This window comes from Lates calcarifer, linkage group LG21 (assembly GCF_001640805.2).
Source record: "Lates calcarifer isolate ASB-BC8 linkage group LG21, TLL_Latcal_v3, whole genome shotgun sequence".
Classification (NCBI taxonomy): domain Eukaryota; kingdom Metazoa; phylum Chordata; class Actinopteri; family Centropomidae; genus Lates; species Lates calcarifer.
In genome coordinates, this window is record NC_066853.1 from 2,608,515 (window position 1) to 2,636,456 (window position 27,942).

Consider the following 27,942-nt stretch of genomic DNA (forward strand, 5'->3'; position numbering starts at 1 on the left):
TGGAGCGCCGCCAGTTAATTACTAAAAGCTGCGAGTCTCTGTGGAGCCGTTTGTCTAAAATAAAGCTGGAAATAGACGTAAATGTTGAAAATATTGCAAGAATGAAATGGAGTGGAATTGTAGAATTAGCTTTCATGCTGTATGAGCACAGTGTTGGCATCAGGTTTTGGCTTTCGTTCATCGGCGGCTGTGGCTTCATGATGGGCAGATTGGTTTCTCTGTGGTCGTCGTGTTTTCAGCCACAAGCCAGAGATGTTAGAGTTCAACCCGCTACATCTTTTATTTTGACATTTATATAGTCAATGGAGAGCTGCAGGAATGAGTCCTAAAACCAGGAAGTAAGTTAGCATGTTAGCACTTCCTGTTCCCTCGTCCCAAAGTCAGTGTGTTTCTGGTTAAATGTCTGAAATAAGGTCTGTGGTTTTAACACAAGCTCAAGACATTTTCAGGTTTTATTCTCCGACATAAAATGGGTCAGTAAATCCCCCACTCCTGATGTTTGAAGCTTTTACGTGTCTTAAAAAAGGCGGTTGCTAACGAGTGTCTAAATGAGACTACAGAGGTTGTCGGGGACGTTAACATGAAAACCCATCTACTCACCAGTCCACCTTTACAGCCTCGTTGTGTTTCTACTCACGCTCTTTCAAACTCTCACTAACTTTCTAAGAAGAGGCTAAGGCTTTTGTAGAAGAGCTCAGAGCTAAATGAAATGACCAGTTGGAAGCTTAGTGGTGGAGACGTTGACGTCATGTGACCGTGGTGTAGTTGGTTTATAGTCCTAACATTAGTTTCTTACTTCTGGAGGTTGGATTCAGGCTTCAAACATCAGAACAGTGGTGTTCATCTGTGAAGATGATCTGATCAACTAAACCTGGAAGGATCAGAAACTTTTGATGGTCAGTGTATGTTTGAACCCCAATATTACCCATGATCCCCTTCTCCTTCTAGAGCAGGAAGTACTGCTGCTGTAGCAAACAAACCAAATTCCATTACAAATTCTTGATATTTTAAAGTTTCCTGGCTGGATATCAGAGATGAACGCTGGTCTTTAATGACTTCCAAGTCTTTTTAACTGATCACTCAGTTAGCGAAGGGATCGAACCTGCTCACCAAAGTTACACTGAGCAAGAACAGGTGTTACAGATGCTTCATTCTCCCAATTAAAACCATCAAAATGACTCTGAAGCTGATATTTTAACATAAAATAAGTAGATGAGAAAACTGATTCCACTCTCATGTCTGTACGTTAAGCTAGGCCAGCTGCCAGTTAGCGTAGCCTAGCTAAGCTTTAAGGGTGCAAGTAGGCAGATATGGACAGAGCTAGGCTAGCTGTTATAGCAGATGAGCATCTTCCTATCTTACGCCCACCAACAAAGAAAATGTATAACTACATATTTAAGTCTATCTAATGCTTTATCTAGTGGCTGCTAATTTCAAAACACGCCAGAGTAAAAATGAACTCCTCTCTATCATGAGTGGTTTTTGAAGCATTATCTGTGCTCCACATGCAGGTCCACAAGGCAGGACAGGGTGTCTCTGGCTGAATTAAGAATAGGTTTACTTCTCTGACATTCAGGCCCTCGCTGCTTTTTCGACTCGTGACGGCGTTTGAGGGGAATGTTTGCTGATTGCGCGCTTTGCACGGTTGCCACCCCCCACCCCCGATTCAATTTTGGAATCAACTCTAAGAGCTGAAGATGATTATTTTACAAATTGATGTTGAATGTGTTATTTTTTCTCCCTGATGGGTATTTGTAGAGGGTTTCCTGAGTCCAGAAAAATGTGCCTGCAGCCGCCGGTTAAACGGTCATCCTCAGTAATTCTGTCTCTCTCCCGTCTTACTTTCTATGCTCACCTCTTACCTCCCCCTTCTCTTTTTCTTCCAAGTGTCTTCTACCAACTTTCAGCCTGAGCAGCTCCTCTCCCCGAGCCTCCAAACAGCCACCGCTATCACAATATAATGAGATTGGGAGCACCCAAATTGAAAAGAAGCCATTTTCTACAGCTGTCAACTTATTATCGAGGGGAGAGCGGGAAGAGAGAGGGATGAGGAGGTGATGGAGGGATGGAAAGGGAGGTTTTTTGAAGTGAGAGGAGGTGGATTGGGAGCTCAGGGGGTGAGCTGTTTTACATTTTGAATGTTTTCTCCCCCCCCCCCCCCCTTCTCCTGGTTTGGTCACCAGTGCAGCCCCTTGAAGTCCAACTCTTTTTATTCACCATGTTACTCTTAATATTTTAAGAGGCAGAATGTAAGGCTTCACAGACTCGTGTTCTTTGGACGTACACGACCGTTTGAGTGTTTATTCTCCCACTTCATGATTATTTATACGCAAACAGTGGTGGTATTTGTGTCTGAGGGAATGGCCGCCTTTCTATTTTAGCCACACTTCCGCTGCCACAAACTTGGATTTAAAATTCAGGGCGTTTAGGTGTTGCTTTTATCTGCAGCACCTTGTAATGGTTGAACAGTGTCTGTGATTTTTGCTGGGGAGGATCCCTGGCACAGCACTAAAGCAAAGTGAAACGAGATGAGGCAAAGTTCCCTCTGATCCACCTCCGATGTGGCCGTAAAACACCCTAACTGTCGCACGTGCAGCCAACTGCAGGCTCCGAGCTGCAAAGAAACATATTCTCCTCGGCAGAAGGCGAGCAGCTCATTCCCGGTGACACTGGGCGTACAGCATGTCCCACATATTGACGCCCCGATCACATCCTTTAAATGTCACGCGACGAACGACGGCCCGCGAGGTCACAGAACTGGTTTAAGAGGTTTTGAAGATGCCATGCACAAGCTGTCAGACTGGACCAGCATCTGCTGGGTCTGATGGTGGAGCTGAATCTGTCCTTATTTCCAACCAGGATAGTTGATTCTACTTGACATTTTCACAGGAGGGCCCCTTCCCTTCTTCATATCTCATGTGAAACCCCAGCTTTAATCCAGCGTCTAAGGACATTAAACCATAAATAATCTTTTTGTTTGAGTGCCTTGTCAAAAAGTCAAATCCTTAACGTTGCTTTTATTGTAATCAAGGATGATTATATGCTCTGTTTGTACCTTCACAGTGTTGTTGTGGCAGATTTCAATAATTACCCCAGCCAAGGAGGCTTTTAGTCCCCTGAGTTTGTCTGTTAATTAGCAGATATCTCAAAGACTATTTAACAGATTTCTGTAAAAATTTGGCAGAAATTTAGGCCTCGGGCCAAGAAGGAACTGATTAGATTTTAGTGCAGATATGGGATAGGTTTTATTTTTTTAAACTAGAATGGCACCCAGTAGAGCGCATACCTCCACTACAGCCAAACAATCCTACACATGTCTGTCTCACTCATAATATTTTCTCAGAAATGAACAAAAATGTAAAAAATATTCCCTGTTATGATGTCAAGGAAACTGATTAAAAAATTCATGGATCTGCCCCAAAATTTAATGTTTAATTCCAGTACCTTTTCCACTCCTGTAAATCAAACTAATGAGCAGACACAGGTAAAAACATAAAGGAGGTAAATGAGGTAAAAATTTGTTTTTGGGGCATTTTCTCCTGGATTCATTGTGTTGCAAATTTGAAGCTTGAGGCTATTTTTTATAAATTCATCCAATCATTCCAAAATGGCACATAATGGATGATTTGTTCTTGACACACTATACAATATTTAACTCTGTGATTACTGTTAAAACGTCATTGTTAGATGTGTTTCGACTTCTGGTCTTCATCAGGAGATATGTGTAGGTTATTTAAAGGGAAACAAAGTCTGTTTACAGGTGTTGGAGAACACTAATACTTATGTGGTAGAAGTTGTGTCAAGCCTTTTGTGGCTCCAGAGGGAGTTGTCTGGAACCTGATAAATCAGCATCAGTTGGGTCTGAAGACTACAAATTTGAAAATGAAAGGAAATTGGACATATTGGGTTAGAAAGAAGTGAGTTTACCAGACCTCTGTAGCCTCCTCCTCACCTCTGCTTGAGGCTACCTTAGCTGCTTCTATAATAAAACCCAGTTCAGACGAAACAAACTCAGCCTGACTGCGACACAATGTTGTCGAGGCTGACAAACTTCCAATGTTGGGCGTGAATATGAACGTCAGGAATGATGAATGGGCCTTGTAGGTGACAAAATCTAAAAAAGGACTACGCCACACTTTTCCAGTCATATCGACCACACAAAGCACTTTACACCATAGGTCACTATCACACATCAGAGGCAATTTGGGGTTCAATATCTTGCCCAAGATACTTGGGATGTGGCGTCTCGGATGGCAAATCAGACCGCGAAAAAAAGTCTAGCGTGTCAGAGTTTTTTGTATTTTTTGGTGTTTGATGTATTCCACGCAGCAATGTTTGGTCGGGGCCAAACTCCCAAATTTGCACGAATTTATGGCGCTATGATCACCTGATCTGACACGGTGACGATCACGATAAACAAAAAAATTATCTAGTCTGATCCCGGCTTAACACACAATGGTGTGTTCCATTTATATCGGAAGTTGGAACCGGGAGTGACCACGTACCAGTTTAGAAGTCGGAAAAACATGGATGCTCACAGGAAATGTGCTTACTCTTTCCGTGTATAGACCGCTTCAAAAGAAATCTGCACTCCACCTGAAGAACACCTCAGTTGTTAATATTTTAACACTTTAGAACGATCTTGACTAAATTTGACTGTTCGAAAGAAAGATGTAACATTACACCATGAATATGAACCGATTCAGATGTATCTCAAACTAGCCATTGTTGATCACAATGCTCTACACTGTATTTAACTATATTCTTCCAAACAGTGTAAGCAACATGTCCACAGATGTCCACTGACTTGATGTGAAACTAATAAGACAGAGCTGCTATAAACAGTAAAATTAGTGAGTGTATTAATGAGTGTTCTCTACTACTGATGTGAGTAGCAGCCATCTTGTTTTCTTCAACTTTCCATGTTAGAAATCGGACTTCAGGTGGCGTTCCAGTTGAAACTTTCGACTAAGAACTCTGAAATTCTGGAACACACCAAAAGCCTCGTAGGCACCAGGTTATGACAAGGAAGAGGGCGATATCTCTGGCTCTGCTGCATCCATTTTAATCCTTTTTTGTTTTTGTCAAATGGTCAGTGGTGAGTCTCGGATTGTACTGTTTAATACCACAATGAATAAACATATTGTACAATTACAACAAGACCACATCTACTCTGAGTGTTGCTGCAAAATCAGTTAACCAGAAACACCACTCAGAGGATGCACAAACCAAATCCAACAAATCATTATCAGCGACTGCACTGCTTTGTTTCTGTTTTTGTCTGTGGATGCTGTTGGTTTGTACTGTAGCTCTGTGTGTGTTTGTGTGTAGCTGTAGTTTTGTGTGTCCTGTATCTGCTGTCTGTATAGCAGAGTGACCTTGATGTCTGCACTCAGCAGGAAGACACTAGAGAGGAGTGATTAACACGAGAGACAAAGAGAGGAGAGACAGAAGTGGGAAGAAGGATGGAGATTTAGAGAAAAAAAGAAGTGTGAAAGTTAAACATGCAAAAAAAAGAAAGGGGGAAGATAATTCAGAGAAAAGTGAAGGAAAGATGTAGAAGAATGAGAAGCCAAACGAACGGTGGGTGGGATGTAGGAGTGACTCACCACACATCTATTGGTTTTTTCTTTTTCTTCTTCTCCCTACAGGCAATCTGGAGGTGCAGTCATCAAGAACAGGTAAGAGGGAGGATGAGAGATGGGAGGGAGGGAGGGTGGGTGAGGAAGGGAAGGAAGGGAGGGAGGAGCAAAGACAAGAACATTACACTGAATTTTAATCAAACTCACACTTGTACAGGTGAGAAAATTCAGTCTACATTGTCCTCGGAGTGAAAAGTGTGTTAGTGTACTTCCTGTATGTGTGTGTGTGTGGTTTTAAACAGTGTGTAGTTGCCAGCTCATCTGCTGTGACCCAGGTTAATAGGACTGTGCATCGCCATAACTCGCCTACACACAGTCCAACACACACACACACAATAACTGCCCATGACTGTCCACTTACTGCCCTTTTTGACTTACACACATGCATGTGCACAGCTTGAACCTTGTACACCCACACACAGGTAAAGCCTTGACCTACACCTGTCCATGAAAAATCCACTTGAAGCCCTTCCACACACTCACACCTCTACACACACACATAGGTGTTGTCATAGGTCACTTTGGGGGACATTTTCTGTAAGCGCCACCTGTCAAGTCACCGTCACTTTTTAAAGTTATAAACTAGATGAAGGATTTTTGTCCTGAGACGTCTGGTTCTTGAGTAATCAGAGAAACAAGCTGAGCAAAAAACCCCTCTGGACGTCCTGTGTCTGCCCACAATCTCCACAAAAACACAGATTTTTAAGGTGAAATTACTTTATTCTGTGTTTTTTCCAGTTTTAAAAATCAAATCTGTTTGTTTTGGAGCGGAGGAGATCTCTGTGGATAATTTGGTGCACAGTAAAAACCTCCTAAACGATGAACACTAAAGGAATCTTAAACTACAAATAAAATGCAATGAGTTGTGAGTTGTTTAACAATGGAAAACTTTGGACATTGCATAGACTTACTTTCATTTCTTTGGGACTTAAGAACTTTACAGACAATAAACAACATGAAAATGCTAAATACTCACCTGGAAATATACAAAATCTGAAGCCGACCACATCTAGTTCTGGTCATATTTTAGGATGTCAGTGGACAGTTTGACATCAGCAGAGGAGCTCCACTTAAGCAGAGGACTGACCTAGAGTTACTCTAGCATGTGTGCGATTGGTCGATATCTTTATTTGCTGTGTGAAAGCTCTCTGATTTGATTCTTAGTGTAGATGTGCATAATATGCAGATGATGGTCTACTGTGCATGTATAGACCACGTCCTCCATGGGGAGTAGAACGCCTCGTTTCCACAGTTTTGCTTTGTGTCCATAATTCTGTATCATACACGAGTACACCCCCTAGTGTTCAATGCAAGGAAATGCACGTCTTTATAGATGGGTAGAAACACCAATTTAAACACTAATTTATGACAGTGAGGAGGTTGGTCTCCCAGGTGTGTCGTCCAGTTTTGTTATATAAATATTTTGTTGTATGAACCATTATCCTTGCACTCTGCTACACAGCTAGCATGCTAGGGAGGAGTTTCACAAACACATTGGTGATCACAGAGGTTATCATAGGAATAAATGGACTTCTGGTTAGCTTGCATACATACAAATACTTGTCTACGTACATGTGAGTCTAACTGAACCTTAACCACTGACTCAAAAATCAGCTTTTCCCCACACAGGGACGCCTCTTTTGTTCTGAGTTAACTGGTCTTTAGCCTGAAATTGGTCCCCAGAAGTAGCCTATGACAGAAACACACACCATCCTGTTTCCCTGCTGATCTTGAACTGTATTCCCTCCTTCTCCTTCACCTTTGACCTTCCCTCCCGTCTCCCTCTCTCACAGTCTTGGTGAGGAGTTTTATAAGGAGGCCATTGAACACTGTCGCAGCTACAATGCCCGCCTGTGTGCCGAGCGCTCCATGCGTCTCCCCTTCCTGGACTCCCAGACCGGCGTGGCCCAGAGCAACTGCTACATCTGGATGGAGAAGAACCACCGTGGACCGGGTGTGTCTCTCTCTCTCTGTGTTTTATGTGTTCGATACCCGGGCAGAATAAAGCTGGAGTAGTTCTCTGGCGCACCTCCTCTGTGTGTGTTGTGTTTGCCAGCTGTTGTGCTACACAAATTATTCTCTCCAGTCATTTGTCCCGCGGCTTCCTCCCTTCCTTCCTTCCTCTGCTCTGCTTGTATCTGTCTCTCTTCCTTTTCTCCCTCATTTCCAGGCCTCCTACCTTTCACACCTCAACTTTTTTTCTTACTTTCCCCAAAGGGTGTTTTCTCATTGCTTTCTCTTTCTCTGTAACATCAGTGTATTTTGGCAGTGAATCAGACACCCCTGTAGGCAGTGATACGCCGCTGGCACCAACGATTCCTGAGAGAATTTACTTTATATGTGTGTGTGAGTGTGTTAAGATTTGAGTTTGTAGACTTTGCCTTGGTGTCTGCCAGTAAATTCCTCCTGTTTGTTAGTTTGTTTTTAGCTCTAACTTGATTTGCATAAAATAGCACTGAATTAAATTATAGGTGTTCAGTCCCATTTGGTCAATTTAAGTTATTTTTGTTGTTAGAAAGAACCTTGAGATAAAGTTTTGCAAAACCAAGAAAATGTAGTTTATATTTTAAAAGCTATACTAATTATTACACGTTTCAGTTGGTTTAGAAGCTGTTTTGGCTGCAGGGATGGAAATGCCAGTCGGTTGGTTGTTCTTTGACCACAATTAGATAGATTGCGATGAAATTAACATTCATGCTCCCCAGAGGATCAGAGTGTGAATCCTGACTTTTCCTTTAGTGTCATCACCTGGTCAAACAAGTGCAAAACTAATGACATTTCCATCTGCCATAGCTGTACTTGTTTAGTGCTAATTAGCAAATGTTAGCATGCTAATATGCTAAGCTAATGTGTTAACATTTCACCTTACCAAAGCCTCTCAGAGCTGCAAACATGGCTGTAGACTCTTAGTCTTGTTTAATAACACAGAACAGCAAAATTAGCACCCAACAAGAATGTTTGTCTCCCCCTTCTGGCAGTGGAAGTAATTACACAAACACTGTCAGTGCGTTCTTATAACGCCACACCAACGATAATCTGTATTTGTCCTTATCGTTGATAGTTTTTGTTTAGACAGTAATCCTTCCTCTGAACGCCAAGTTTCTGGAGCATCAGCAGCTTTTCTTGGACACTTCCAAACTTCTTTGCTGTAGATTACTCCCCTCTTAAGCTCCAGCAAACCAATCATTGCTGGTTGCCGAAAAACGCATCGCTGCAGACTTTGTTCATATACTCACTAGTCGTGTTAGTATCTGTCCTATATCGAGCTGTGTCTTCCTCTGTGTTCCAGGTCATGCCCCAGGTCAGTTGTACACATATCCTGCTCGCTGCTGGCGCAAGAAGAGACGGCTAAACATCTTGGAGGACCCGCGGCTTGTACCGATCGAGTTCAAGATCGGTAAGGAGTAAACGGGCCGGCCCATTTGAGGAACTTTTACCATTAACAGCATCTGTCTATCTATGGGCTACATTCTGTATGTCTAAATTGTAGAGAAATGTCACTTTCCCCTTTTATTTATTAGTTTTTATTTATTTCGTTCTCTATTAGCTTAAGGCTAGTTTCCCAAAAGTCTCCCCTTGATTAGCTCTAAGTTTTAAGCGGTACTATTTCATAAACATGTCCCCAAAATTCAGCTCATGGTGTTTTTGAAAATTTGAAGGTTCAGATCAGTGGGGGTTAAAGGATAACTCTAGTATTTTTGAACCTGGCCCATGTTTTTGAGTGTTAATTATTGATAGGGACAAAAAAAAATTGCAATCAGTGCAGAATTCAGCAAGAACAGGGTACCTAGCTGCTCCAATGTAATCCTGCTTGTTTGTTTTTATCACTGACAGGCTCAGATTATGGAGAGGATTCCTACAGAGATAGAACTTTTTATTAAAGAGTAAGATCCTTTTCTTTAACCAGAAACAGCCTTTATAATGCTACCAAACTCCACTGATAAAAACTGGAATTTTACTATGAAGAACATGGGGGTTGCTGGAATACAGCTGCCTCAATCAGTTAGTGTGTTTGTGTTATTGTGTGACTTTCAGTGGTGGAAAACGTATTCAGATGCTTTACATAAGTAAAAGTACCACACAATAACACAAACAAACTACAAATCAAGGCAGTGGTATCCCAGCAACTCCTGTGTTCTGCTTGGTCAAATCCCCGTTTTTGTCAGTGGAGTCTGGTAGTGATAAATTTCTGATTAAACAAATGGATCTTCCTTTTTAATAAAAATGTTTCTCTGTAGGAATCTTATCTATAATGTTGTCAGACGCTTATAATAATAATCTGAGTCTGTCCGAGTCTGTAACAAAAACGTACTTTGACATGGACAGTTGTCCATTGGATTTTATTGCAGGAGCTGTTCACGGTGGCCAGGTGCACCGTTATTGATCAATACTGCACCAATTCCAAATGGCTCATGGCTCTGTGCCATTAATTAGCATATTTTGCTCATTGCGACGCCCTGAATCACGTGATAGTTAATACAAATTGCAGATGATCACTTCAGCCTCTGTACACTGTAGAAATCCTTGTGCCGTCATAAACCAGCCAAAAATATTTTGGTTTCCTCAGGGCGTCATCGAATCAAATGAGCGTGTCTGCATGAATATGAAATCTCTGTTGTTTTCTGACGGTAATTGTCTCTTTCCTCAGACTACGAGGCTTCTCTAAAGAAGGAGGGGGGTATCCCGGATGGTCCTGTCCTGGAGTCGCTGCTCGCCGGAGAAACCCTGGACAAGAAGATAGAAACCAAGGAGGAAGAGCCAATGAGCGAGTGTCAGGTGAGACCCTCATTTTCATCTTCGGTCCTTCTTTGTTCTCTCGTCGTTGTCTTCTTGTTTTCCCTCTTATGTCGCCCTGTCTAGCTCTTTTTTATCAGTCTGTATCACCCTCTGTGTTTGTGTTTCTTTGTCTGTCTCTGCCTTTGTCTCTCTCCGAGTGAGTGTTTTGTTGGAGACATACTGTAGGCTCCCGCGGCTCTGACAACTCCCTCCTGGCACAGAGTGATTGTGATTGTACTGCAGCCAGTCTTGGCGTTTTACAGGGAATCCGCTCACATTGGTTTTACAGTCCAACCTCTTCGTGAAGTATTTTTTAAAGGGACATTTGAGGGAAGTTGAGCCACCTTTTTGCTCTTTGCCATTCTTTATACAAACACATAGCACTCTGTAACTTCTAAGAAAAAGCTGGCTGGAGTATTTCGCCAGCTAGAAACCGTTGCTCTTGAACTCTTGAACTCAGATGGACAGCTAATCAATCAGCAGTTGAGTGAATGGCCCTCACAGCCCTTTGAGAGCTGAAGTACTGTTTAGGGCCTCTAATCCCGGGGCTTCCTCTAACTCCAGCTCTCTCAGGTGGGCTTTACTTCAACACCTTACTGCTCTGCTAAGTCTTATAACATGAAGCTGGTGTTTTCCTCAGCTGATTTTACACATGAAGTTGAGTTTATTTGTCATGAGGACGAGTACAAAGCCTGTGAAAGTAGTTAATATCCACTGTGGTTTGGGATGGAGTTTTCTAAAGACGATGAGAGTTATCTTCCCTTGGACTTGTTGTGGCCAACAAATTTCCAGCATCAGGCCCAAATATGGATGTTGGGAATGACGAACAAGCCTTGTCATGTGATATAATCGAAACAGAGCGCTGACGAAAAGTCATATCCTACAATGTAATCCTTCACGTTGACGTTGGTTTTCCACCGTCACGCTCTTAACAGCTCCAGACCTTTGGAGCCTCCTCTTCATCTCTACCTCAGCTGTTTTAGAGTAAAGGTCTTTTCACATTTTTTTTCAGACTGTTGTTTTTGGTATGAGTACTTTCACAGAGTGCAAATATTATGTAGCGAAAAAGCAATGTATTTTTTTGGAAGGAGGTTCATATTTCTCCTCCTCAAACTGTCCCACCAACATCCTAAAAATATGTCCACAACCAACCATGGTGGAGCTTCAGCTGCTGTATATTCATGAGCGAGTATTTCACACTTTGGCATTCTTCATTGGCTCAGCTCAGACGACACAAATTCAACCCAAGTGTGACAAGATGTAGTAGAGGCCAACAAACTTCCAATGTTGGGCGTGAATATGAATGTCGGGAAAGACGAACTGGCCTTGTAGTAGACATAACCAAGGAAAGGGGAGGTGGCGTCTTAGACAGCCAATGACATTGACCAACAGGACAACAGAACACTCTCTTATGGTTATGTCGCCACCTGACACAAGAATTTGAGCAATGATTGGTCGGGGTCAAACATGGTGTTGCAAAGACACTCTTAGAGTGAGTTTATGGCGCCATGATTGTCTAACCTGACATGATAACCATTGCAAAAGACGCAAAAATCAACTGGAGGTGAGGGGTTTGAAAGAAGTGAGCAGTAGAAGGTCTATGGGAAATGTAGGACCAAGTGTTTTTGGGGCTTGACCCTTTTTAGGGAGTAAAAATCAGGATATTTCAGCCTTTGCTGCTTCATTTTGTTGTTTCTTTCTTCTCTCGGGCATCCCCTGGCTTTATAGAAGTGGAATGCTAAATTGCATCCTGAACTCCTTCAATTGAGGAAATTGTAAATTGAATTGTTTATTTCAATGAAATGGTGACACATTTGGCTATATTTAACGTTAACAGCTCTGCTCTTACAGTCGTTTTCCCAGCGCTGGGATTAAGCAAACACCCTCAGAATCAGCAGGAGGACATTAGGCAGTTTCATGACCACCCGTGGGTCCACGAGCAACAAGGGAATAGAAAGACTGGTTTACTGAGAAGAACAAGAAAACAGAAAAAACTAACTCATCTTTCCTCTCCCCTCTCTCTCTCTTTCTGGATCTCACCCGTAGAAGTTGCTCGTCGGGGATTTCCCTCATGAGCTGGAGGTGGACGAGATGGAGGAGGACGTTCCGAAGAGAAAGAACCGTACCAAAGCGCGGGTAAGACGACGACGACTACTTTGAAATTTCATACTTCATCACATAAATGCAGGAAAGCAAAACCAGGGAAGCCAAAGTCTGCACAAAATGAGCCGGACTGAGTTCACAGGTCAAGTTCAGTTCAGTGTTCTGCCTGTCGGACTAACAGCTCTGAATTAGACAACAGATTTTCTGAGGTAGAATACAAGAGTGAGTGCAATCTGGGTGCGCACCGGAGTTTATATTAGACTTTTTTTTGATGGCTAATTACGGCCATGTATAACAACTACCGGACATATGTTTTAAACAGCCATATAACAATGTACATTTAAACAATAAAGCATAAATGTTATGATCCAACAAATGTATTTTATTAAAAGTAGTCAGCACAACTCCTTGATGTTTGCTTTGTCATGTCAGAGTCGTGCTAAATGATGATATGTGTGTCGAGCCGAGTCACATGGCCAAAAACTCGGTGAATAAAACAGCGGAAGTAAACTTTTGGGCTCTTATTGCTATTATAATTATCTGGCAAAATTATGAATAAGTTTCCTACAGAAATAAACCTTTTTATTGACCAGAAACATTGCTTTTTATCTCAACTAGACTCCATTGACAAAAACAGTAATTTTACCGAACAGAATACAGCAGCTGGTGAAACACTGCTGACTCGATCTTTTAGTTAGTGTGGTACTTTTATTTGTGTAAATGGTCTGAGTACTGCTTCCACCACTAAAAGTCAAATAGTAACACAACAACAGATGGAGGCAGTGGTATTCAAGCATTTCCTGTGGTAAAATTGTTGTTTTTGTCAGTGGAGTCTGGTAGCAATTCCCGGATACATTGTTCTTGATCAATAATGCACCGATTCCTAAGACTTTTGTCCCTATCAATCATTTACATGGGAAAATAAGGTTCAAAATACCAGTATACTTTCAGTTGTCAACCAATTATTATATACGTCACACAATAAACTATTTATTCTGCATATTTTCCTGTATATAACCTGTATATTGGGGTTAATGTAACTCCGGCGTTCAAATGAATTTTCAGTAAAGTTAGAACCTGAAAGTCTTGGGGAAAAATCAGATATCACATCTACATGAAAGCCTTTTTTTGCAAGCCACAGTCTTGACACACTTTTACATCAGGAATAATTCAGTGCTTGCTTTGTATACCAGACTCTGTAATGAAATTTTATGACGAAGACAAGATGCAAGCAGATCAGAAATTGAAATCATGCTGAGACGACCTTTTTTTTTTTTTTTTTACAACTTTGATTAGATCAGACAGCTTTTTTCCCCTCACTCTTTTCGTGCATCCTATGGGAAGATAATCAAGTGTTAACAATGTATTCTGGAAAGCATCACACACACACATGCTCACACACAGACACCAGGGTTGCTAATTGGAGCTGTTGCTCCCCTGCTAGGTGTCATCAGCCCCCTCCTGCTGGAAGTGGAGCTTTACACTGAGAGCAGATGATTAAAATGCAAACGTGAACGTGTATATGTGTACACACTCGAACGCACAAACAGGGAGCGTTGTGCCATTACGCTGCCTCTCATTGTGTATGTGGACTTGTGCGACAAGTCTGAGGGGGGAGTTCAAACTTTTGTGTGATTTTGCACGAGTTGTTTACAAGTGTGTTTTTGCTGCAGGCCTATGGTGTCGGGGGCATGAGAAAGAGACAAGAGCTGCCTGCCATTGAAGACAGAGACAAGCCTTACGTCTGCGACAGTGAGCTCGACTTTAACGTCTTTACTCTACATGTTTCTATTCTCAGTTTACTTGTACAGGAAGTTAATGTTTGTTTGTGTTTGTGTTGCAGTTTGCGGAAAGCGCTATAAGAACCGCCCAGGGCTGAGTTACCATTATACTCACACCCACCTGGCGGACGAGGAGGGGGAGGAAGACTCAGAGCGACACACGCTACCCTTCCAGCGCAAGAACAACCACAAGCGTGAGTCCACCGCCTGAATATTAAACTCACTCACAGTCGTCTTTGTCATCCATTTTCATTCATCGTATGACCCTGGGTTTGGTTTAGCAGCTTCAGGGTCCAACGAGGCTTAATAATCAGAATATTATGAAGAACTATCGATCGTCCCCACAGTTCTTCCTGCAGCGTTATAGATAGTTGCAGTGCTGACTGAGCTAAAATCCAAAGTTTGCACTCGAGTGGATGAAAAGATAAGATTTCTCCCAGTGGAGTAACTTGGGTTTAGCTGATTTCCTCAGCTCCGACAGACTGATGCAGTGAAGTGACGCAAGTGGTTTGAACTGTGGTTTTCTGGTGGATTAAAATGGGTCAGTGCAAGTCATCTGACCTGTGTTTAACCCAGGTCGAGAACTGGGTTGAGAAGCCAGTGTGCCAGTCTTAGATGTCGATATCCCGAACACAATTTCTGAAGCTTCAAACAGTCAGCTGTTACTTACAGTTTTCCTCTGGCATATCAGGCACTCTTCTCATCTTCCTCTGTGTTTTTGCAGCCACAGTTGAAGACGGTGACACAGCAGCCTAAAACAAACGGGGACAAACGGGGGGGAAAACATGCACTGAGTAGATGTGCAGTACATGCATCTCCTCCATGAGAAGTTGGTGGTTTTACTCTGATTTCTACAGAGATAGAACTTTTTATCATAAGAATTAGACGTTTTATCACTACCAGACTCCACTGACAAAAACAGTAATTTTACCGAGCAGAACATAGGAGTTGCTGGAATACCACTGCCTTAATCTGTTAGTTTGTTTTTGTTATTGAGTGACTTTCAGTGGTAGGAGAAGTAATCAGATCTTTTACATGAGTAAAAGTACCACACAACAATGCAAGCAAACAAATCAAGACCAAGAAGTATTCCAGCAACTCCTGTGTTCTGCTCTGTAAAATTACTGTTTTTGTTAATGGAGTCTGGTATTGATATATAGCAATGTTTCTGGCTAAACAAAAAGGATCTTACGCTTTTATAAAAAGCTCTATCTCTGTTGGATTCCTATCCATAATGTTGTCAGACAATTAAAATAACAATCTGAGCCTGTCAGTGGCAAAAACAAGCACTTTAGTGGACGTACTTTGACACAGACAAAAGCCAATTGGATTATATTGCAGCAGCTGTTCACCACTCTTGATCAATACTGCACCAGTTCTGAAGATTTTAGTCTTGATCAATCATTTACAGATTCAGAAATATTAGCGTTATCCTTTAAGTCTGTTGTCTCCAATCCATAGCCAGAATATGCGACCACGTCACTGGCGGCACTGATAACTCATTATTTGCATAGATGCCCCAAAGCTAATTTTGCCCAGGGGTAATTTTACCTTCTCCCACCTTTTATTTATTTATTTTACAATGTAACATTAAACCTTTCACTGTCTGGGCTGCTTTTGCCCCAGAGCTAAAGTCAGACTGCTGAGTCAGCTGCCAACACATCTATTCTGATAATAATACACAGGAAAAAAAACTGTTTACATGCAATAAAAGGACAAGTGACCGTCACTGGGCAGGAATACTGTATAATAAAACACTCACTTCACATTACACCAGTCTAGTGTTTCCATCAGTCGTCGCACATCTGAGTTAATGCAGCACTTCAGACGGTTTCAACAGCTCCTGCGAAGACACATCAGCTCAATGGGAGAACAAACAACTCTTCAATCAACACTCATCAGCATCAGTGAACAAACACCAGTCACACACTCTGGGAAATTTGTACCTTTCAGTGCACCTTTCAGTTTACAACTCGCAGTATGGCTGCAGCTATCAGCGGCTTAATGAGTATCCATTAATGTGCTGATCCAGAATATCATGATGTAGCTATAATGAAGACCCATGGTATTGCTTGCTAATGCCTCCAGCACTTCTTGCCAGACAGTGTAGGAATGTATGTAAATGCAGGGAGACTGGGGAACAGGTGTTTTTGTCCTGAAGTAGTGTGGCAGTGCTGGTTTGTTGGTTGGTCTTTTACCACTTTGGTCCAAGCTTAAATATCTTAACGACGACTGGATGGATTGGTGTGAAATTTGGTACAAACGTTAATGTTCCCTTTAGGCTGAACTGTACTAACTCTGGTGATGCACTGATTTTTCCTTTAGCTACATTATTGGATCAAAATTAGTTTCTCCAAGTCTTTAGTTTATCACCAAACCCCAAAAAGTGAATGGGTTTCCCATCAGCCACAGCTATACTTTGTGTTTAGTGCTAATTAGCAAACATTAGCATACTAACAAGTTGAATTAAGATGGTGTGTATTATACCTGTTAGCCCTTAGCTCAAAGCTCTACTACGTTCTAAGCTGACAGTGTTCGAGTACAAGTCACATTTTTTTTTCCATACTGGTACGGTTAGCCATTGTTAGCCACTGTTAGCAAGACCAGTTGATAACAATCCTTTATGTAGTGTTTTGTGCATACAAACACTGTAGCAACATGTCCACACATAGAAGTTGAACAGTGGTATGTGACTGTGTGACTGATTTGAGACATAAATACAACAAATATGCTAAATAAACAGTGTATTACTGCCACTTTCACGACTGTTAATGCAAAGAGCGGCCATCTTGGATCTTGAGGTCAGGGTTGGCGAGGTTCTTCCAACTTCAGGGGGCGTTCCAATTAAAATTTCCCACTGGGAATTTGGAAATTCCAACTTCTTGGTTCAAATGTAACACAACACTGAGTAAAGCCTCACAGACATTTTGCCAGTACCAGACTGCCATTGAGGAAAACAGGAATTTTACCTGAGCAGAACAGACCGCTAAACACAGCCTCAGAGAGCAGCTAGCATGAGTGTAGACTCTTGTCTTGGTACTAACTGATCCAAGATTTGAAGGGATGCAAACTTACTTTATTCCACAGTAATAAACCATCAGTTTATCTCATCCTGAAGGTTCCAGCCCAGTATTACCGGAATTACGTGGAGAATTCCACATCTCACGATTTATGTCCAGTAACAACGTTCAGTTTCAATGCAGGGTGCAGAGTGTTTAAACTAAGGTTGTGGAGACTAAGGTTTTGTTGTTGCTTAACCTTTAACTGTACTTTATTCACCTTTTACTCGACTTTAAACATTTTGTAGAAGGTAGAGTACAATCTGCAGTTATCCCTTTAAGCAAATTGAAGTCTTCCTTCCTCTTTTCTCAGGTGAAACTGCCATTAATGATGGTTCTGTTTCATTTATGTGATCCAATAAGCTGGTGTTTAGAAACCAAAGTCCTGTTTCTCTAAAGCACCTTGAGGCTAAAACGCTCTAAGACCACGTGCTACGATCATCCTAACCTTAAGATGCTTCTGGGGAAACAGAGCCCATTACTTACACCTGAGTTTGACAAGTCATAGCAGCCGTCCTGAATAATGTCTCATGTCCATCTGGCTAATGTCAGTGTTGATTTCACCTCGTGCCTCGTCGCTGTTCCTTCTGTGGCTTGTGGCTTGTATTTAATCAGATCCACTGCGGGAAGTTAAGTGCTGGATGTTGGCAGACGTCCTGAAGCTGTAAAGGGGCCTGAGGTTTGTACAGGTATTTAAGTAGTAGAGCGAGAGACTGTCCGAAAGCACTGAATGGTAGTACGAGGGTAGGCTGTAGGCGTCCCAAGACAGCGGTTCTCACAGGGCTACAAAGGTTCTGCTAATGCTCAAGAAGGAAAACAAATATTTAGGTTTCCATACACAGGTCTGCTGCAGCATCCAGCGCTCGCCGTCTTTGTCTCTTTGTGGCTATTTATTTCACCCTCCAGGGCCGGTTTTCTGTCAGCATGTGGTTTTTGTGTTCAGTGTTGTCGTCCGTCTGGGGTGTTTGTTTGTTTGTTTTATTATAAAGCACAATAGTCTGCATTTATCCTGCGGGAGATTGTGTTTTTTGGTCAGTAATCGTCAACAAAATGGCTACAGTTGTTCACGCTCATAAAAACCACAAGACATAGCTATGGACATTTTGAAAAGAGAACACACGAGATGATTCATCCATTTTTCTTTGTTCCTCGTGGTCTTAAAACAAGCAATTTGCTCGGAATAGAACACAGATAAATGCACAAAAAAACAAAAAAAAAAAAAAAACACACACATATGCACATTATCGGCGTTACGCTGCGCTACAACAATGTCCGCACTGAAACTATGCCGCCTCTCAGTTAATTGGCAGTGTGTGTTTTTAAATTGGCCTGTCTGACAGAACAGACTGGCCCAGAGTGTGTGTGTGTGTGTGTGTGTGTGTGTGTGTGTGTGTGTGTGTAGATGTGTGTGTATATTTGTGCGATTGTGTGTGTGTGGCCATGCTGCAGTCTTAGGTCTCTCCAGTGGAGGAGAGCAAGAGAGACAGCATTTGAATCGTTTAATATCCCCCATCACTCCCTCCCAAACAGTCAGTAATCACACACACACACACACACTACACACTTCTACACACACTCACACACACTACACACTTCCACACACATATACACACTTCTGCACACACACACACGGCCTCAGAAAATGCAATCTTCTCTGCTGAAATGAAAAAGGAAGCTTAGCCCCTTTCAGTTGGTGTATATGTGTCTGCACATGCATTTCTGAGTGTGTATACATGTGTGTGTGTGTGTGCACATGCATGTCTGAGTGTGTGCACGTGTGTGTGCCATTATAGCTTTCCCCTAATCTGCTGAGTGTCATGAAGGAGACTCCACCACCCTCCACCCTCTCCAGCCGTCCCTATATCACCACATATGTAATAACATTAATATGGCTCCCCTCGCTCTGCATGCATAATTCATGCCTATATTCTTGCGCAAAACGCCGTCTAGACGTCCACAGTATGTTCACGGCGAAAACTTAAAACACAAAAACTATGAAACTCTGTCGTTTTCCGAGCCTCATCCAGCTCCGTCCTCACTGCCCTGTTTTTCCATCAGTGTGATAAATGGCAGATTATTCCACCAGGAGATGAGATTTTCCTTCGCTCTCTTTCTCTTCGTCCATCTTTCACCACTTCCCCTCTTCTGCCTGCATCCTCACTTAACCCTCCTCTCTCGCTTTATTTTACCTACATCCATCATCCTGTTTTTTTCCCCCTCCTCTCTCTCTTTTTAATTCATTTCTTTTGTTTTGCACGATGTTAAAACCTCTGGATCCGAGCCGATGTACTCAAAATTCACGGCTGCACCACAGACTCTTCTTCTTACTTCTTTTCTCCTAAACAGGAGAAGAAGAAGGTTGGGAGGTGGAGAGGTAGGGAGGGGAGGAAGGGGTGAGGGGGAGAAGAAGAAGAAGAGGAGGAGGAGGAGGAGGAAGAGGAGGCTGAGGACAAGTGGATGAATAAGGGGGATGTTTACTTTAGAGGTCGGCCATGCAGCGTCCACCTGAAAATTGGTTTTGTGAGTATGGAGGGGGAGGAAAGGGGGAGGAAGAGGGGAGAGGGGGAGGGAGAGACTGAGGGACGGAGGGGGGAGGTAGATGAGAAAGGGGGAGAGAGAGTAAAATAGCAAAATAGCTGAAATAAGATAAACAGATTGTAACAAATGAGAGAAACAGCAACTGTGAATGAATGAGAGAAATAAAGGAAAGAGAGAGAGAGGGAGGGAGGGGGGAGAAGGGGGGAGGTAAAGGGGGGGGAGGGAGGAGGTAGATGAGAAAGTAAAACAGCAAAAAAAAAAAAGAAATACTGCAAGAAACGAGAGAAACAGCAACTGAGAGTGAATGAGAGAAATAAAAGAAAGACAGGGGAGGAAGAGAGAGGGAGGGGGGAGAGAGGAGGGGAGGAGGGGAGGAGGGGGGAGGACAGTTGTCATTAAATCCCTCCTTTCTCAAATCAAAACTGAGATTCAGAGGCCACTTTATCTGGACGGACAGACGGTCCTACGGTGTGGAGCAGCAGGGACGCTCTGAGTGTGTGCGTCTAAAAACACACAACACAACACACACATGTGCATGTCTTTTAGTGTGAGTGTGTGTGTGTGTGTGTGCAATCATGCCCAACTTTGAGTGTGTACATGTGTGTGTGTGACATGTAATTGAGTACTTTGAAGGTCAGCGTCCCTCTGTTCCTACTCACCATTGTTGGTTGTTGTGTTGTTTCCCTCTTTCTTTCTTCCTCTCTCCATTTTTTTTGCCTTGTGTCTCAAAATGGCCTCCCTGTCCTCCTCCTCCTCCTCCTCCTCGCTGTCTGCAGACAGAGGAGTGAAGGACGAATTTTGATCAACCGACATCAACATAAACCAACGCTGACCGATCCCTAAAATGGCCGCTCCCTGGTCCCTTTCTCTTTAAGTCGCTCTGTCTGTCTCCTCTGAATAAAGTGTTTTAACAATCAAGCTCTTGGGTTTTCAGCTCTAGCTATCACCACAGTACCGCATCTGTCAAATACTGTCAAATTATTCCATTTAATTCGCCATTTGCTTTAAATTTTCTCAACGTTTCCACAGATTTCTGATGAGTACAATATACAATTTTATCTCCCATTGCGATAAAAAAACACTCAAAATAAGGTGACTGTAGTGAATTTCCATCATCAGGATAATCGTTAATATCTCCACAAGAAAAAAAAGCTTTCTAGCCGACATACAGTCCTGTATGGATTTATTTTGAATCGCCACAAGGGGGAGCCCTGCGTCTTTTGAGCTCCAGTCTCCATGACAACCATCCAGCTCTGTTTCACCAAACCCCAGGATAAAATTAACTAACTGGTACTGTCAGTTCTTAACGTAGCTTGTGTTGGTTTAGTTACACTGACGTTTATCTAAATGTTTTGGTCATCAGTGAATTAAGCTAAAGTTAACCCGGTAACATTAGCTACGTAGCTAAACAGAGCGGAGCTGCGATCTCCAGCGAATTGAAAGCAATTTACTCCAGTTTCTCTTTTAGCATTAACATTAATTTGGCCACAGCCCATAAGGAACAGTTCAAATCATCCTGAGAGTTTAAGGCATATTTTCATGATTATCGCAATAATATTGTTCATCGCAATGAGACCCTGCGCTGTAGTACGGGGACATTACATTTTGATTTTCCTGCACCTTGTACTTCATTTTTACTAAACATAGACCTAAAAAATGTAGACAAAAAGAGTTAAAACTGTTGTTTGTAGCCGGTTAGTAAATGTTAGCCATTTTTTTCCTATGAACAACAAACTTTTAGTAGGACTTGATAAAAACTTCCTGTAGTTTCTCAATTTGATTGATCTGAGCAACTGAAAACAACACAAACCACAGATATTGTAGTAGTTTCCCATGTAGAGAATCACCACCAGCAAGTTAGCATGTTAGCACTTCCTGTTCCCTCGTCCCAAAGTCAAGACATTTTCAGGTTTGATTCTCCGACATAAAACTGGGTCAGTAAATCCCCCACTCCTGATGTTTGAAGCTTTTACCGTGTCTTAAAAAAGGCGGTTGCTAACGAGTGTCTAAATGAGACTACAGAGGTTGTCGGGGACGTTAACATGAAAACCCATCTACTCACCAGTCCACCTTTACAGCCTCGTTGTGTTTCTACTCACGCTCTTTCAAACTCTCACTAACTTTCTAAGAAGAAAGGCTTTTGTAGAAGAGCTCAGAGCTAAATGAAATGACCAGTTGGAAGCTTAGTGGTGGAGACGTTGACGTCATGTGACCGTGGTGTAGTTGGTTTATAGTCTAGATTGGATTGAGGCTTCAAACATCAGATTATCTTGCTGAAGAAGAAGTTTAAGTATCATAAACTTTTGCTACAATAATCCAAAACCCAATGAAGAAATCTCATTGGCTTTTTGTCAGCATGAACCAGGGTGATGCTAACTACTTCCTGCTCAAAGACATGGTTTATGTTTTATACTAATCAGGTTCGTACTGATCCCAAAAATCAACGCTCAGGTCTCAGGAGGTTTTTACGCGAGCAGCAACTTTTTACCTACTCTTCCTCCTCTGCTTTTGGATTGGCTGATTGTTGCCGCCGTCGTCCACCGTTGCCGTTGCTGCTGCTGCTGCTGCTGCTGCACGGCACGGGGAAAAAGGAAAAGGGAGAAAACGGCTGTTGCCTAGCAATCCGGTTGCCATAGATACCGCCAGGGCTCCCTCCTAAAGAGTACACTGTTATGTACATTGAAAAGAGAGAGAGAGATGGAGATGGTAGAAGAGGGAGGGAGGAGAGGAAGAAGAATGGAAGAAGTTGAAGTATGGAGGGGGGGAGGAGGTGGAGGTGGGGGGGGGGGGGGGCACACAGAGGAGTTCATTAAAAATAACATAAAGAATGGGAGGAGAGAGAGAAAACAGACAAAGAGAGAAGCAGAGCGAGAAGCAGAGAGTTGTACAGAAAAAAAAAAAAAACTCTCTTCATGATTCATCATATAGATTCCCCCAGACAGTTGAGATGGTGAAGGCAGGGTAATATCAGAGTCTGCTTCATTTGGTATTCTGTCTTAAGATGTGGTGGTGGTGGTGGTGGTGCTGTGGCTCGCTGGCTTGGTTGTTTTGTGGCTCCCTCAGTTGTCTTCTTCTTCTTGGCCATGTTTGGATAAACCCTCCTCCTCCTCCTCCCAAAATCCATCCTCACCCTCCATCCAGCTCCTGTTTTTTTTTTTCTTCTTTCTCTTGTCTGTGATTGTAAAACAAGAAGACAAGAATCAACACGATTTCTACCGCAACATAAACGTCAAAATTATCAGTCGTCGTGATGCATTCAGGGTCTAAACTCATCCTGGTTTTTCACGGTGCGTAAACACTATAAAAAATATTAAAAATGGGGTGCAGATTTCCACTTTAAACATCCTTTTTCCCCCCATTTCCACATGACACATGCAGCACATATGTAGTGGACGATGTGATATTTGGGCCACAGTTCAAACAGGATTTCAGAGCCACATTCCCAGCCTCCCTCTCCCTCCCTCTCCCTCTCTCTCCCTCTCTCTCCCCCCTGAAAATAGGATTAATAATTTGCATTTTAACTCTTCATCGACGGGGACACGAGCCGGGATAAGTGGCGTTTTTTTGTTTTTTTTTTAAAGTGCGTGTGCACAAAGTATAAGCACAAGCTGTGTGTTTATATGTGATTTATTGGGGGTGTTTGTGAGTGTGTGTGCACATATCTGCAGACTGCAGAGCCTGACAAATTGTGTGCGTCTGTGTGTGAGTGTGTTTCCGCGGGTCAGTGTGATTACAAAGCAGCCATAGATCAAGTTTTATTATGCACCAAAAACTGCCTCTGTCCTCTTTCCTTTGCAATGTCATCTCTGCACACACAAATGCATGCATCCAGACCCACAATGCACTGGGAGTTATGCAACCTGCTGACTGGACATGAGTGAAAGTGTGTGTGTAAAAAGGGTGAGGGTTGGGGTGAGGTTTTCGGTGGGTGCAGGGGATGCAAAAGCAGCAGAAAAAAAAATTAGAAACAAGAGCATGGCACTGGTGCAGGCATTAGAGTGACAACAGATGGATTGCAGGAAAGAGTTCCAATTTCCTCTTTGAGAGTAAAAAAAAAATAGATAAACGAAATAAGGAAAGAGGGAAGAGAGAGGAGGGAGGAAGGGGGGAGGAGAGGGGGAGAAAAAATGAAGCACAATGAAGCGCAGAGAGGAGATCGAATCAGAGGCAGAGAGAGCAGCAGCAGCAATAATGAGAACGCATGAAAGTGCAAGGAGGAAGAGGACGGGAGGAAGAGCGAGGGGAGGAAAGACAGAGAGGGGGAGAGAGAAGGAAAGGAGAGGAGAGGAGAGGAAAGAGAAGGGAAGGCAGTGACTTTTCATCTGTGACTGACGGTTTCCATCTGACTGCATCTCTGCCTCCTTGTCTGCATTAAAAAAAACCTGAAGATGTCTCGTTGAGAATTTGGGATTTGAGACAGTGTGAATGTGGATGCATGTGTTTTTAATGTGTGGCCTGAATGTGTAGGATGTGTACAGTGTTGTGTGGCTGTAATTAAATGTGTGTGTGTGTGTGTGTGTGTGTGTGGCTGGACTCACATTCATCACATTAGAGCAAAGTGGGGGGATGGGGCTGAAACTGGACGGTAAAAGTTATTATGCAAAGGCTTGGTTGTAAATCTTTGAGTGAGTGAGTGTGTGTGTGTGTTACAGCACTGTATGTGTGTGGTTGTGTTACATCTGTGTGTGTGTGCGTGTGTGTGTTGCTCCTGAGAGGCTCTCCTCATTAAGCAGCGAGGCGACAGGAGTGCAGAGTGTGTGTTTTCACACACCGCTGCTCCGATACAACGGGAGCCACTTTTTTTTTTTTTTTTGTCGCGTCCCTTCTTCCTCTTCCTCCCCTTCCTCCCCCCTCTTTGTGCCTCCTCATCTTCCTCCTCCTCCTCTTCTTCTTCCTCCCCATCTACACCTGCAGCCTTCAGTAATTGTGCAGGAACAGATACGCTCAGGAGTGAAAACATTCACACTCACAAACGTTGGCTTGTTAATTCCCCCCCCCTTCTCGTCTAAACCGCAGCCTTGATTAACCAAGTTTGGTATTTTCTTTTCTTTTCTTTTTTTTTTGGTGATGCTGGTAACCATGGCAACTATTTCTTTCTTTAACGGCCCGAGCTCACCTTCATCGACACAACGGAAAAATAAGAACATAATAAAAGTTAAAAAAAGGACGTTTTAAATCAGCTTTGATCAGATCTTCGAGTAAAAGGTCGCTGAAAATGTCAAAAACGAATCAGGGAGGAGGAAACGAGGAGAAAGTTTTTTTTAAAAGTGAGGTGGAGGAGAAAGGGAGGAAAAGTCAACAGGTAGGTGGAGGAGGAGGAGGAGGAGGTGGTAATTCCCCTCAGACGGACGCACTAAGTCGATGAGGCTTCGTGGAAGGAGGAAGAGATTATCGACCGGCCGGAGTCGGCCTGTGGTTTAGTTCCAGGTCAGAGTCTGAGGACGGGGGGGAGCAGAGGTCGGAGGTGTCGAGAGAAGCTGGAGGAGGAGGATGAGGGAGACAGACACAAGGTCACAACTTTGTAATTTTTGTTGGCCCTGTACTTTGTCAAAGCCGCATCATGCTGCTTTTCTTAATTACACAGTTGTAGAAATATTCTTTTTTCCAGGTCACCATTAGTTACAGATTCTGCTAATAAACCTTTTCTTCAGACACAATTATTCTGTCAGAGAATTCACTTCCAACAGTGTCCACCACTGGCAACTTTAGACTCAGTATGAAAACTAACAGAAAGAACTGTTGTTTTCCCCATTTACAGACAAAACTATAGGGACATTCCCCGCTAACTGAGTGATAGTCAGCGACTTAAAGGCGCAGCAACTTCAAAAGTAATACTGAAAATATCAAGTTATATATATAATTAATGAAAACAAATCAACAGATCACAAAATATATTCAATTAGAATAGACTAAGAGTCTGCAGCCATGCTAGCATGTTAGCATGCCAGCATTGGATAATTAGCATTAAATACAAAGAACAGTTGTGGCTGATGGGAATGCCATCATATATTTGGTCATAAACCAATGTAGTGAACAAAGGAAACTTTATTCCTTCCAGGGTAAAACCATGTTTAGGAGACTTATGGATAAATATCACGATACTAAACTAGCTAGCTGAACCAGCTAGCTTAAAGCAGTACGCCTTGACAGGTGGCTTTTAAAGCAATATTATGCAACTATTTTACCTTAAAGTAACAATGTCAGAATCTTTTTGATGGTTCACTGACTTGTAACAGTTCTTACAGTTCTTGATAAATGTTCTCGCTCTTTGTAACTTGGTGAGCAGGTTCTATCCCATCGCTAACTGAGTGATAGTCAGTGGCTTAAACTGCTGGAATCAGGTCCAGGGATTTCAAGAGTAATGCTGAACTGTAGATCAGTTAAAAAGACTTAGAAGTCATTAAAAACCAGCGTTCATCTCTGATATCCAGCCAGGAAACTTTGAAAATGTCAAGAATTATAAATGGAGTTTAGTGTGTTTGTTACTTCCTGCTTCAGAAGCCGGGGATCATGGGTAATATACACTGTTCGGCCATGTTTCAGTTCAGTGAAATATAGATATACATAGTCGCTCTGGTTTTCTGTACATGAAAACCACTTCCCAACAGAATTAATTACCACTCATGGCTGCAGAGGGCGCTGTTGCTCAGAAAAAGTTACGTTTTGTTGCTTTAAATATAAAGATTTTAGCATTTGGAGTTTCACTGTTTCTCCGTCGTTGGTCTTTTCCACCGCTCTGAAAGCTCAACCATAAAAATTCAAAATCAAACCACCGAACGCATCAGTAATAATATTAATACATTCATAAAATAAATAAAATAAGAAATGTGAGAATGTACAATTACTTTATTAAAAGTGAGGAGAGACGAGAGGCGGCTCAGAGAGCAAGATAACAATGCCAGGTAACGAGGGAGCAGCATGGAGGAGGAAAAAGGAGAGAAAATGAGACGGGGGGAGAGATTCTAAAGCAGGATGGGGAAGGCTGGTAGGTGGTTGGTGGGGGAGGAGGGAGGAGGGTGAGGAGCATTTGAGGATTCATCTCTTGCTGGATAATTCCCAGGAGGATCTCTCTCCAACACTTGAAAGCTGTGAAGTGTGCGGTTCTGCTCATACTCCTCCTGGTAATTGGAAGAGGAGAGGAAGGAGAGGAGGGGAGAGGAGGAGGGAGGGAGGGTCAGGTAAAGGAGGGGAGGAGGGTGGCTGAGGCAGGTAAAGATTTGGAGACAGCGAGGGGCAGGAAGGAGGTGAGGTAAAGGTAACGAGGGAGAACCACCTGACTTGAGCCTTCTCTCTGTTTTTCAGTCTCTTGTTTTTCCACCCAACCTGGCGTATATATCTCTTTTATTCTTCCTCATTAGCTCACTCTTCTTTATTCTCTCTATCACTGTCCTCCCTCCCCTCCCTCCCTCCCTCCCTCAGCCGGCGATGGCGTGTCTGTGGTTGCAGGCGGCTTCTGAAACATGGCCGCAGGCGTTTAATCATTGATGGAGTTTTTTTTTTTTCCTCCTCCATGCAGGCAGGCCAGCGGGCAGCCCCGACTCACTCACATGCGTCAGGACCTGCTGATTCACTCTCTGGGGCCTCGAAGCACGCACATACACACACAAACACACACATGGGCATGAATACAAAAGGCAGAGGTGCACACACACACACACACACACACACACACAGATAAAATGAAGCCTGGATGTGTGTGTGTTTTTATCCACATGTGTGTCTGAGTAGTTTATCCCACCAGGGATTGTGAGGCCCAATCAGCAGCACTGAGCCCAAATAAAAGCAGTGAAGATAAAAGCAATTTGTTTGACCAGCACAGGAACACAGAAACGTGTTTGCATTGGCTCCAGGGCTGCACGCCACATACGTCTCTGCAGCTTTATACATCCTTCTTGCTGTGCTCAGTAAACATCTGGCTGTGTTAGTTTCTTTAAAAAAGGGTAAATATCACTTGTATAGCTGCTGTATGCTCACAGTGGATGGTTAAGCTCACGGCCGAACCGTGGATATTACCCATGATCCCCTGAAGTTCTGCTGTAACAA

The 27,942-nt window shown here is 42.8% G+C and overlaps 1 protein-coding gene across 1 annotated transcript in view; it reads left to right on the forward strand.

Moving 5' to 3' along the window:
- The window catches only part of dpf1 (double PHD fingers 1), a 52,125-nt gene that overhangs the window by 6,065 nt on the left and 18,118 nt on the right, over positions 1–27,942 (forward strand). The window contains exons 2-8 of the mRNA XM_018687624.2: positions 5,652–5,681; positions 7,436–7,596; positions 8,932–9,039; positions 10,291–10,418; positions 12,465–12,554; positions 14,195–14,273; positions 14,365–14,496. Coding sequence (XP_018543140.1) covers positions 5,652–5,681; positions 7,436–7,596; positions 8,932–9,039; positions 10,291–10,418; positions 12,465–12,554; positions 14,195–14,273; positions 14,365–14,496 — 728 coding nt within the window. The remainder of the gene's footprint in view (positions 1–5,651; positions 5,682–7,435; positions 7,597–8,931; positions 9,040–10,290; positions 10,419–12,464; positions 12,555–14,194; positions 14,274–14,364; positions 14,497–27,942) is intronic.